The following is a 13,819-nucleotide window of genomic DNA, read 5'->3' on the forward strand; positions in this document are numbered from 1 at the left end:
TTCTGTGATTCTATGAATTTAAAAGCCTTAAAAGAGAATTGGTAATCTAGTTACAAGCAAAATAGTAAGTTCCATAGACTTTCAGACCAAAAACTAATCATGATAATATCTAGTCTAGTAACCTGCATAATGTAGGTCATAACCTCCCGGTGTAGTAATTAGGGTAAACAGTACCTACTCCGATTTCAGCTCTGTAGTAAAATATTTAAGTTGACAGTTTTAGCTTCAAGACTGAAGAACCGAATACATACCTGTCAGGATAGCTTCTTCTGCACTGAACTGCTGCACCTTATGGCTTTTCTTCTCAGACTATGTAGTCCATGGGTGAAAGTACCTACAGAGGACTTGTACATAATAGAATTTTATTTTACTTTCCATGGGATAAAATAAACAGGCTAGACTTCGTTCTTCCACTAACTTTTTCCAGATTACCTTCGTAGCTTTAACTAGCTGTCTGGGGTCTTTTTTGGATTTTGGTACAATTTCATTTCAGCTTCTTGGAGGGAAAAAAAGCCAAAATGTATTCAATGACTAATGCTAAACTCCACCTTGGACAACTGAACTTGTGCATTTGCCACATGGCTATAGGTGTCACAGGCAACCTTCGGAGACTGTCCTCCCACGCGTGTTCTTCTGTCCACTTAGAAAATACCTACTTGTCTACAAAACGTACTACTTTTCTCAAGGTTAAATAATTATAGTGTAAACACAAAGCACATACCAAACCTCATTAGTATTACTGGAAGGCAATGGTTGGAGAAACAAAATCCATCTGCTTCAAGTGACACAGGAATCAATACTCAGTATTGGAATAAGCAGAAGTAGGAGAACATTTATTTGCCAGAGATTAATCCAGCACTGGTTAATCCATGTTGTTTCAGCAACTATTACTGCAGGCTTGTGGACAATAAATAGAGCTTAGTTGTAAGCAATGACTCTACTGGCCTATTAAAATAATATTAATATTGTCATCAGTTTTGACTAAGAAACTTCCTGGAAAAACAGCCTCACCCTAATTATGGCCTACGAGGTTCAACTCTGAAGTCTCTGAATTTGTGCTTGTCAAGTGTAGACCCCATAATTCACTGGTTGTGGTGTAACAGAGCAGAGCACTGCACATACAACAATGTTCCACTTTTTTTTTTATTTTTTAACCAGTTGTCAGGGAGGATTTGGTCAAAATAGCGGACAAATAAAACCAAATCCCAGAGCCAACAATTCTGTTCCACAAGTTTAAGTTTGCCACAGTGAAGTTGTCTCATCCAGTGGAAAGCACTCTTTTCTTTTTCAGAGGATGCACAACTCCACGACCGTGTGCACTTCAAGCCACAAGTGCAGAGGGACAGCCCCAGTCTGCTAGGTATGGGTTTCTCCACTTCAGGTACTTGCTGACAAGCACAATCCCCATGTGAAAGCTTAAGAGAAACACAGAGATGAAGGAACACAACAGCAGCAGGAAAAACAGAAACAAACAAAACCCAAACAAACCAAAACCCACCAAACCCAACGAAACAACCGAAAAATACAACAACTACGTGAATACAACCAACAGCTTCAGCGTTCTCAAGGGTATAAAAAGCCTGTAGGGAAAAGAAAACCCAGCGACTTTACCTTAGAGAACAGTAGTGGCAGGTTTGGGGTTTCCCAGCGCTGCTGTACCTATCGCCCTCACCTCACTAAAAGAGATGTGTGCAAGGAGAGGGAAACAGGTCAGCTGTCTGGATATGGTGGTGGGAGGTGAGGATGTGACAGACGGGAGTTAGGCAGCAGCGTTTACACCATCGCATCTGAATCTGAAGTTTCAGCCTCTAATCTCGTTTGATAGAGTCTCCTGAAGGGGGAGCCAGTGGATGAAGAGGAATGAGTGATTCTTCCTTAAAACCAAGACTGGGGCAAAAGGAAAGAAAACTTCAGAAGGCCCAGAGTGTGGCAAGCAGACAAGTTAGAGAGCCACTGCTCAGAGCAGGGAGCATGCAGTTTCAGCAAAGAGACAGCTGCAAGGAACAGCGAGCATCCCGAGGAGGAGGAGGAGACAAATTTTCTAAGGGAGTGGGCAGCATGTTTTATCTCAAGTCAGCCTGCCAGCCATACCTAGTCCAGAAAGGAAAACAGATAGGGCAGAAATAATGGTTTATTAACTTTTCTGTTCTGTCTTGCTTTTGAGTCAATATTCAACATATGGTCCCATTAATGCCATAGACAGAAAGCCTACCGCGCTCTGCTGCTACTTGGCCTATCTGCCTGAAGAGCCAACTCTGCCCTTTTATTTATTTATATTTATTTACAATGGAAACTTGCATTCAGTCATTGGTTGCCAATGTCTCCATTCTTTCTGCTGTCACTTCCTCCTGGGATGACTCCTCTTCCTGATGAACTCTTCCATGATCTCTCGTGGCTAGATATATAACCTTCCTTTTGCCTCTGTTACGATGCTTACTGTCAAACACACACTTTACAAAGTGATTTGGACTACTCAATGACTTATCCTCATAAACAACAAATTGATAGAATAAAAAATGTTCATTTAATCTCATTTATGAAGATACATTGTATATCACTGATCTGCAGAGAATTATACTAGTTAACTGCAAATGGAAAATTTCTCTTCAAAATGCAGTCTTTTATCAAACCATCCACTTAACTCAGTACAAAACCAGACTGACACTTGAAAGGACAACCAAAGAGAACTCTTCCTTATTCCCCAGAGAATCTAAGTATGCATTGAAAATGTAAGTATTAATGAAGTCTATCTATACAAAGAAATTAATATAAGCTTTTTATTTATTTATTTATTGCCAGAAAATGGAGATACTGTGATCTCACAATTTAAAAAAAAATAATAAAGTGACTACAGATGTAACACACCTGACCACCTCAGATGCCTGTTTTTACCCACAGGGCACACTGCTGTCCCCTGTGAGCATCACTCTACAGCCAGAGCTGTTACTCTGCACCCTCTGTGTAAGAAGGTGGCTGCTTTTAAATCGGCTGGAAAGGTGCACATGCACTCTGCATGCCAGATGGGCTAAGTGCGCTATTTCAAAGGAGCCAAAGCTCTCAGAGAGGATGGAAGGGAAGGAGAGAGGCAGGAAGGGAAGGAGGGAGAAAAGCACCTGGAAGTGGAAGCTAATTGCAGCAATTCCCCTTCGCTGTGAACTAGCAAGCCTCTGAATACATTCCGCATGGTGATTTTATTTTAGGATCAGCAAGAGATGTTTCTTTGTACACAGGCGTACGCGCATGTGACATGACATTCACATACCTTTTTATTTGCTGCCTCAGCTGAAATTAAGAATATTTTCAAAAACAAAACAAGCAAAAACCCGCATGACAGTTACCAGAAAAGTAAAAATACAAGATAGAGTCCTGAGAGATAAAAATTTATTTATATCTGATCAGCATGTCATGATATGGTCACAACTCATACAGCTGACATTCTCATAGCCAAAAGAAGGTTTTTTTCTGTTTTTTAAAAATACATTTTTCTTTCCAGCAGGAAAGATTTTTAAAACATTTCATACTAGGCAGGAATTAAAAACAATGGCTTTTTCAATATGACAACACAGCTGGTAAGCAGTGGATCTCCCACCAGTGCCTTATATTTAGATTTCAAATTTTCCCTCCCCGATTCCCCCCACCCCTCACAAAAAACACCACACAGGAAAACAGGACGAAACCCAGAAGGGAAACAAAGAGGTAGACATAACTACAACCACTGCGCAGTTTCGCAAGATGCCTTACTGTGCTCCAAGGAGTTCCTTTTCTTGGTACTCTGAGAGCTATCCTTAGCAAGCTGTCCCAGGCCACAGAATGAAGGGTGCTGTCCCGCTCTATATTGCTTTGCCTAGCTGAACTTGTTCAAAAGCAGACTGCTCTGTTAAAAAAATAGATGCATCTACAAAACAATTACAGCCTTGCTCACAAAAAGGTTGGATTCGTTTCTTTCTTGGATGGCAGCAGTCCAGGGATGATGGGGGCCCATGTCCTGCTGTTGGTGCTGCCTGAACTCTCACAGACTTCAAGGGGAATCATTGCCACGCAGTGCCCTGCACAGAAACTCTGCGCTCTTGGTGCCGGAGAAGTTTCCAGCAGGTGCTTGAGCAGGCAAGGACCGCAGAAGCTGCTTCTGCCCTACACTGCTCCACTCCTCCCCTTAAACCACTTCTGGCACAGAAGGATTTCTCTGTATCCTTCCTGAGAGCTCTACAAGCAACATTATCACTTAAATTAACACTCACGCTGTATGGTGAACTAAAGTGTTATCCTACTATTTGTAGTGTTCATGGCAAGCACAATGGAGACTGTGCATCTATTAGATACAACCACAATAAATACAACCCTCAAACAAAATCATCTCCGCTATTAAGGATTAGAAGCACATGAAATAATCTTGAAAAAAAATCAACTTTATTTTGCCACACACAAAAAATGGGAAAAAACACCTAATAATCTCTGTGGAGAAATGCTTCTTCTGGTATCTGTCTACATTTGTGAAAGACATCTTGGCTGCTGGAAAGACTTGGTAAAAAATGCAATGAAATAAATTCAGTAAAATAAATCCAAACACAACCATCCCTTTGCAAAATCACAGAGACTCACTAGAGGCTTCTGCATCCATTTTATCATACAGAACAAAATGCAAGTAACACAGGAGGGAAGGAGAAAATTGGAGGCTAAAATAAATGGTATCAAGAAAACTAATTGTTATCATACAAAACAAACACTATTGCAGAGTAACTTTAAATGAACTAACTTTAACAGGACAGTTGCTCAGTGTATGATTACTTCATTATCCAATGATAAAAGATTTAGCTTTAAAATGTATAGAATTCTTTTAAAGACTTGGTTTGTATCACAGCCAAGTAGTCTACAGTTTTTACACAGAAAAAATAAAGTTGCTCAGAACTGTTCATAATGTATGCAGACTTTTAAAATCAGAGTATGGTTTCAATTTTGCTCTTCCAATTGTCTTTTCTTTAAAAAAAAAAGTGTAAAAGCTATCATATATGCAATTTTGCAAAATAACCCTTTATTTCATATGGCTCCATTATTTCCAAACAATACACTACCCCAGATGTATAATTACTTCGTGTGATTGTATCAGATCAACAACCGAACCTCCAGCTGACTATCACAGAACGCACCCATTCCCAGACTCATGATTTGGAAATCCCAGTTTTAAGTACCTTTGGTCCCAACATTTTATGACAAGGCAAAGTGGAGCAGTTGAATCCTGTCACACACAGTGATCGGTATATCTGTATTAACTTGTACAAACAAGTGAAAAAGTTAACAGCACTTTATGGCAATGTCAGACAGGAAAAAAACAACAATTACATCATTTGCAAAACAACTGAATAATGAACAGTACCACAGTGGTTGTTGGATTTTTAATGCAGTAAGATGCATCTTATTTTTGATGCTGAGCATGTAAGAGGGAGAAGGAAGCTTTTAGTTTTCTGGTGAGCACGGTAAATTGCAATCTTTCTTCTCAAAATCTGATGAGAGCAACTTAAAAAAAAAGTCCCTCCTACAAGAAACATTGTTGAAATACTTGCTAGAACCATACATAAAATACAAGAGAATCTGTAAGGAAGGTACACTCAAAGGGCACTGAAATAAAAACACTGCTCTTTTTGAAGGGGCAGATATTCTTCATATAATGGGATTCAAAGAGCTAAACTATTAGGACTTGCATTGTTTCACTTCTAACCTGTTTATGAAAAATTAAACATAGAAACTTACAAATGTTGTGTGCAACCCCAGCAGAGAAACGTCTTTATTCACAATAAACTTAACTATCTTCTCGCTTGTGCGCGCAACAATTATTTCTCTTTACCTTTCTCATCCTGTCACTTTATACATTCTTCCATAATATTTCTCCTAATACAAATTCAAAGATACAGTAATTAACCATTTTGTGATCAACTGTACGGTTCAGTAACATTACTTTTATAAAATGCATCGTGAGCTCTTCAGAAGAGGAAACCCACGGATGCTGCAGCAAAATGCTCACTACAACTCCACCACCAGCCAACTCCCAGCAGGCAGAACCGAACTGCAACCAACAGGAATTTATGTTCTACAAACCAGCCTGCTAAGCTCCAGTCTTCACCAGCATGGTATTTTTAGCACAGAATCTCTCAGATATTGTATACATTTTATGTTTTTCCCTTAATAGAACAACTTCTCTGTAACAAAATAGCATCCAAATTCGTGCTGGGAGGGTGCTTTGGGTTTTGTTAACAACAGTTTCATTTCACTGTCATCTACAGTGACTCAGCCGCAGAGAGAGACAACATCAGGCTCTCTTCACATTTTCCAGTGCAGGCAGGAAAAGAAGCCTAGGACCTAACACTATGTACTCACCCTATCAAAAAAACAATCAGTGCTTGCAAACAAATGTCTTGCAATAGTAAGAAGTATAAAGGAACTAACTGAAAATGCACAGGACCAGATAAATCAAAGGATTATCTGAAACATTATTGCGCATTACTAATTTCTTCAGGCAGCATGTGAACGCTCACTATTGACTGTAATCCACTGGAAGAAAAAAAAAAAAAAAAACAAAAAAAACTGCATTTGAAAAAACAGTATGATCTTACATGGAGTTTACTGGGTCTATAAAGAACCTCCTGATGCAAGTTACTGCTGTGCAATCTGCTTATATAAACTTCCCTTTTTATATCACTCTAGTCTGTCCTAGCTCAAAAATAAACCCAGCTGTATCATGGGCATCTCTGTGGTTCTGATCAAACCACCTGGTGGAGGACAGAAATAATTAGCTCACCATCTGCATTTTGCAGTTTTGAGAGTCTACTTATGCCCACGTGCTGCAGACATAACCACTTACACAGTAATGGCACCGGCTGCCTCAGCACCTGCCTGTAAAACGGCAGATTAAATACATTCATTTTGCCAGCTGTACTTTAGCAAGAGCAACAGGAAAAAAAAGTATACTCCCAAGACTGCCTCCCTCTTCAGGGCTTAACTCTTTTTAAGTGGATTTTATGTTACACTAGAATTCAGGTGTGTGACTGGGTGTAAATAGGTGGGATTTAGAGACACCTTAAATAAAATAAAATATTAAGCTGTAGGCAAACACTGTCCTTTGTCTTTCAGCTAGAGGTACTTTTAAGTCCATGAGGGGACTCTCGGTTCAGGGAAACTTACTATAGTCTAGCATTTTGCAACCATCCTAGTTTTTTGCAACTAGGATAAAACTACTGCTTTTGGGGAGAGATACAGGTGGCATATTTGACAAGATTTGACAATCTTTCAATTAAACCAGGAGAATCAGCATTGCCTCATTTTAGTACGCTCTTCACTCCCCTCTTCCTGACCCCCAGAGGAAACACTTTAAATTTTATTATTTATTTATTTATTTAAATTCAGCACACCACCTACTGATTCCTGTAGCAGGAGAGAGAAAGAGAGAGAGAGAGAGAGAAGGGGGGGGAATCAATATTGCTAATTCAGAGCCAAAACTACTGAGGGCTTACTATGTTCTCAGTAAAATTAGAGTATGAAGTTCTGGCTATCCTGCTAGTATTTAGAGAGATTAATTTTATTTTAGGAACAGCTCTTTCAAATCTGTGTATAATCACATAAACACAATGCCAACTAGACCTGCCAGAAGTAAGCCCGTACATCATAGACACCTTTTCGGAAGTATCCTGTATTACACATCTGAAAACAGGACTGGAACTTCTGTTCCAGTTTGCCTTTAAATTCAACTCATTCTTCCACTGTGATTTCTAGCACGCTGGTGAGCTAATTAGTACTGCCCTCCATGTAGTTACTCAGAATATTTCGCGTACCTTTTGTTTTTGCAGTAGTATCTTCTTATGGATTTATGACAGCTATTATACCTATTTTTTTTTCTTTTTAAGAAACTAGTTTTCCTTCTATTATTCCTTAGCAAAACATTAAGATGGTTGGCATTGAATTATTTAAACTCTCCCACAAGTATATTTAGCACTGTTGCAACTAGCAGGGAGAAAAAGGCCTCTAGAAACCACTCAAAGGTCACCTTGGTGGGACCGCAGTATACAAAATACAAAGGTGGCTAAAAATCACCAGCAGCACCAGCAGACCTTCAGAAACAGCTAGAATTGCTCTGGCTTCCAATGCATGACAGATAAAGCTTTCCCCTACTCCCTAAGATGTATGTCTTTCCTTCACTGTATTTTCACCTTTAAAAGTGCATTTTGAAAAGTGATAATGATCAATGGGATGCATTCTGAACACAACGGGGAAACAGACCAAGTGACTTTAATATTCTCCAAGTTTCCTCCTAATATGAGATACCGGTAGCACACAGAATTCGGACAGCTGATGGTAAAACCACAGCAGGGATGGGCTGATTCATCACATGTGGGTAACTTTTAATCACACTATGATGCTGCAATGCTTTTTTTGAGGACTGATTCCTCACAAAGCACACCTGATGCTGAAACCTTACTTGGGTCCTGGTTTTAGATCAACGTGTCTAATACAACAGCTGCTGACTGGGTAGCCTCAAAGTTACCGCCATCAGCTCCGCAGAGTATCTCAGACTCCAGCACAATGAGCTGCAATAAAGTACAAGTTTGTGCAAATGAGGAATCTCTACCACACCAATGCTGTACAGACTACTGAAGAGACAAGTTGCTGAATTTTCTGAGCTCTAACTACAATGCCAAGAAATACTTGCGGTGACAGTTTTCTTGTCGCAGACATTCTTCTACGGTGGTTGTACGATTGCACCTTTTGTCCAAATGCTGAATTTGCTTAAGTGTGGGTGAGAGTATACACTTTTTAAAAATACAGACAATTCTTAAAATAATACATCATCAGGTCACTATGTTACTGATCTTCACTTTCAGTGGAGTTTAAAATTTCCCCAGAGAGAGGTAAGAGTCCATCCAGTATTTTCCTTTACTCTTGTATATTCACATTTGCACATACAATATGATATTCATTTGCAAGAGCCTGGATTCCCACTGTGTCCTCAGGTCCCATTCGACTTTTAAAATAGGCAATGATAAAAATACTGTAAGATGCAGTACCACATACCGCCTGACAAAAATGCAAGTGATTGTATGCCAACTAGCCACAGATTACTGAGGGTCATCGCCCGAGAAACAGCTTTTGTTTGACCCTGCAGTGGAGGGAAAGCTCCTGAAAAAGAAAAGAACACACAGGTAATGCTTTCACAGCACGAATGACAGGCTTAATGCATTAGTCTTTACCATTGCTACCCGACCCATAACAATGTATTGGTTAGTTTTGTGTTATGCTGTACATTTTCAAAATAATCTCCACTATTACCAGTCATCTTCAAGAAAATAAGTTTTATTATTAAGAGTAACATGCATTTCATTTGGATATAAACTTAAACTTTCCTTAAAAGCAACCATCTTGACAGTATTCAACCTTTGCAAGGAGATCTGACTGACAACTGAAGTCTTCTGGGTTATTTTTATAGTTGCGTTAGTCTCCATATGATCAAACTGAATGGATGCTGTATAAAGCTTCACAGTTGTTTGGTAATGATTTGGTACACTGTGAGCAACTAAACTCTCAAATTTCCTCTTGAATATGAACATATACACAAAACCACGTATATATATAATATGTATATATACTTTTTTTTCCCCTTACAATAATTTTTATATGTTGTTTGAACATTCATTAGCCAGTCAGGTCACATAGACTAAGGAAGTACTCTGATTTGCTACTCTGTTTTCTAGAAATAACTTTTGAGATGTCTGTTTGTATGAGAAAGATTGGCAGGAGTTACAGCTGACAATTTAAAAATACATTTTTCCCTATTTTGACTTTTTATGACTTACAACACTAAACTGTGTCCAAATACTTCAGAGCTTTATGATCATAAGCACATTGTTTGCATATATTTACTTCTGTATATTAAATTATTTGTGTTACATGTTGCTGAGATGCACAAAACCTAGATGATATGAACCACTTTTTTTTGGTTAATTATTTACAGTGGATACAAAAACTAAATATACTAGATGAAGACGTTCTTGCTACAGCATTACAGAGTCCCAACTACTCAGAGAAGAACAACAGATGAATGATTCAAACAGCACAGATACAGCATCGTCAATTTTGAATCTTAGAAACCACACAATTTGGGCAATTAGATACCATCAGCAACTTATCTCTGTGCTTCACATTTGCAATCATTGGAGGAATGGCAATCAAGTACTTAAGACAAAGCTTTTCTTTTTGTATGAATGATCTCACATTAAAAAAAATCTTGATGAGTCCCATCCTCCTCTCACTGACACATATTTTCACACATGGGCAGATTTGCCACACCGATTATTCACCAGTAATTCTCACTGCTGATCTCTTATTTGCCCACTCTACACTACATTTCTTCTTCCATGGCTCATCTGTTTTTTTGTACCAACACTGACCTTTGGTTTAAATAACTCCTTGCTCCTCAGACCTGACAGCAACTGCCTCTTCCCCTTCCTCCTCTCCCAAGCCAACTTGTGTCTTACAGGGAAAACGATCCTTCACTTTGCTAGACGAGCACTTTCAGTTGTCCTTCCCAGAAACAACTCCTCCTTCCCCTCCGTCATCTTAGCACCTATTACCTGCCCCCCTTCCCGGTTCAACTCGTGTTTCTTGACAGATCTATATGCAGAATTTCCAGATGAGGTTTCAGATCTGGTACAGTGGAAAAAGTATTTCTGTACCACTACTGAAAATACCCTCCTGCTGCCCTGTAGGATGACATTGCTTACTTTTTTTAGTTACATCACATCAGTTGGCTTATGATCAGAATGAACAAGGAGTGTGATGTCTTCAGTATACAATTATTCGTTTCCAGTGTTTTTTGTTTTAAAACTAGTCTCCAAGTGCTAAGTAATCCCATTTGTATAACTGCATTATTCAAGGTTATCCCGCTCAAGAGGAATCATGCAATTGCCAATACAAGTTTTCCATTAACTGCTAGGAATATTTGTATTGTTCATACCTACAGACGTTTACTGTAAATAGTTTTAATTTCATAAATGAAATTTGTAAAATGTACCTATAAGAAAGAATGGGACAGAATGCAGAATTCATCTTCAAATTTTAAGATTTTTTTTTTTTTTAAGACATCAAATATTACAGGTTTTCCCTAGATCAACTGAAGTCCTTACTAGTTAGCAATACTGCAAAAAGGGAAAAAGTGTTTTAGGCACAGATTCTTCTTCTTCCCAAATAAAAATACTCCAAAAGAATGTATTCCTATTGATGATAAGAGATTATACCAGTAACAAGCTCTTGACATTTCAAGTAGCCTTAAATGTTATTCGGGCTTAAAACAAATAGTTCACCAAATAAAAATATTTTAATTTCATAATGAAAGTTACTACCTGAAGTAAACCTTACGAACTCAGACAAGTTCCCAAGCAGCATGTATTACAAAGTCAAAATGCTGCCACATCCCCAAGTCTTAAAAATGCACTAACTTGAGACAATGCAACGCGCCCCTAAAAACCAAGTTGCTGGGCAGCTTCAGGGATTCCCTTCATATTAGTCCTCGGGACTGGTGGGGATTTCCAAAAACTGCAATAGCACATTTGCAGTAAACCACGACAGCAGAAACAAATGCAAGTAAGTTCTCAACTGGCATAATTAGTAGTAACTTTAAATTATGCTAATTTATGCCTAATAAGGTTCTGTGTCATAGCATTTACATTTATAGCGCCTTATTAATTCATACTCATTACCCAGTAAATTACAACCAATCATCCTATTTTTGAAGCACATTCCAAGGAGTATGTCTGATTATATTCATTATACTGTTTGAAATTCCGGTCTAGTTAGGTTTTTAGGCATGACCATGTTATTGGAATGGTATTTGTGAAATAATGTCTCAATAACAACAATTCCTTACATCCTATTGACTATACTTTTAGGCAGATTCACAAAGTTATTTGTCTAATATATGCATCTGGATGCAAGTTACACAGCAGAGTCTGACTTTGGCTATCAATTACGGTTGAATGACAGCAGTATTTCATACAGCACAGTACAATGCTGGGTTGCTAACGAATTCAATTAAGCAATCATTTTAAGCAGTAGAATTAATAAATTAAGCACTCAAAATGGAATCAAAACAGTTATTGCAGTAAATCATCTAACAGAAGTAACATCTTTGATTAGTCACTCTGGAATATTAAACTCAGTTGATTCAACAGACTGTATTTTTCCTCAGCAGTTGTTGTAATCGCTAAGGGATTTATTTTTCTTCAAAAACACATTGCATTATTTCATCTGGAGTCTTTCTACTCAGTCTGCTTGACAAACTTCCTTTCCTGTATGTTTAAACAAAACTGTATTTTTTACTCTCTGGAATTTCTTTTTTATTGTAATAAGTTCCTCTGGTCTGTGCTCTGAAAGCACGCCCACAGCCATTAACTGGACGGAAAAAAAAAGAGCCTTGGGGAAACACCTCCCCAGTTAAGCATTTACCTGGTATTTTAAATCTCGTTATTTGCCAGTATCCCTTCAGTAATGTCATTAATGGCCCAAATTTACTTAGATCTCTCTGATCCATTAACACTGAAAGTATGTTATGATAGAAGTGACCCAGAGTATGTCATGGCAAGGAGACCAGTGCTCACAGCAGAGGGCTGCAGGCAGACAAGGACTCCAAAGGCATTATGCTTTATTGTTCTTACAGATCCTTCCAATCAGAGCATCTTTCTGTTCAACTTAGCTGGAAACAGAAGAGAGCTACGATTTTGGATTACACCTACAGACTACCTTGGCCATTTTTTTTCTGTTTGTACAAGTGCCTGAGGAAGATGCTATAAAAGATAACTACGATAAAACAAAACCTGCCTCACGTAAGAGCTTTATTTATTCTCTTTTTTCAAGAACTTGCTCATTTGTAAACCCTGAAGATTTTATATCCCCTCCAAACTTAACAAACTCTGAATACTTTTTACAGGTGCATGTAAACATTCACTACCTCTTTGAATCTTGTTAAATTATTCCCCTTCGGCAGCAAGTTTCCCAGCTGAACTGTACGTTACTGATTAAACAAGGGGATTTCCTTAACTCTGTTTCAATTGTGACAGCCTCCAAATGCTACCCAATGATAATCACAGCCAGGCAAACTGTTTTCTACATCACTTCTTATCATACATTCTTTTGCCACATAAAAAGTGTTAGTATCTATTTGTATTGTATTCATGTGAAAAACATATACACATTCTTAAATCATTTTGAGATCCTTATAAGAAAAGACATAATCAAAGCACAATTCTCTTAGCTAGACACCGTCCTACCTGTTTCATAGAAATGTGTCAGGAGATCCTCCTTTTCAATGAATCGTTGATATAGCCAGTGTGTAAGAGCTTCAGGCTCTGCAGGTACATCTTTAATTGGAAAAATCCTACCAAAGAAAAACCGTAATTCATTCTCTCTGTTTCACAGGCCATGAGTATTAAGGATACAAAACAAAACTACCAGCCCAATGCGCACAGAAGACATAAGCATTATTAGCTTCTATCAAATACAGTAGTACAGCATTTGAGAGAAGCTAATATGCTGTGGTTTTATTTTTAATAGAAAAATACCACAACGTGTTACTATCCTTAAAAGAAATTACTAATCAAGAAGCAACGACATTCATGCACTGAAACCATCAAATACAAAATACTGAGAAAGTTCAACCACAATTTTGAAGAACCAGTATTTTAAAAGCCCAAGGAAAGAATTACATACTAGGCTATTTAGAAAAATCAGATGTCCATGACAGAATTCACTAAGATATATACAGAGAGAAACCCCCAAAACAACC

General features: G+C 38.2%; 1 protein-coding gene across 3 annotated transcripts in view; it reads right to left on the reverse strand.

The window, feature by feature from the left end:
- Positions 1-3,367: 3,367 nt before the first annotated feature.
- Positions 3,368-13,819, reverse strand: part of LPGAT1 (lysophosphatidylglycerol acyltransferase 1) — a 67,143-nt gene continuing 56,691 nt past the window's right edge. For all 3 annotated transcript variants that reach the window (XM_040552781.1, XM_040552783.1, XM_040552782.1), the window contains 2 exons: positions 13,305-13,411; positions 3,368-9,162 (listed from right to left, as the gene is read on the reverse strand). In XM_040552781.1, the coding sequence (XP_040408715.1) occupies positions 9,011-9,162; positions 13,305-13,411 (259 nt within the window). In that variant the 3' untranslated portion in view covers positions 3,368-9,010. The remainder of the gene's footprint in view (positions 9,163-13,304; positions 13,412-13,819) is intronic.

The sequence above is a fragment of the Cygnus olor genome, chromosome 3 (genome assembly GCF_009769625.2).
Source record: "Cygnus olor isolate bCygOlo1 chromosome 3, bCygOlo1.pri.v2, whole genome shotgun sequence".
Lineage (NCBI taxonomy): Eukaryota > Metazoa > Chordata > Aves > Anseriformes > Anatidae > Cygnus > Cygnus olor.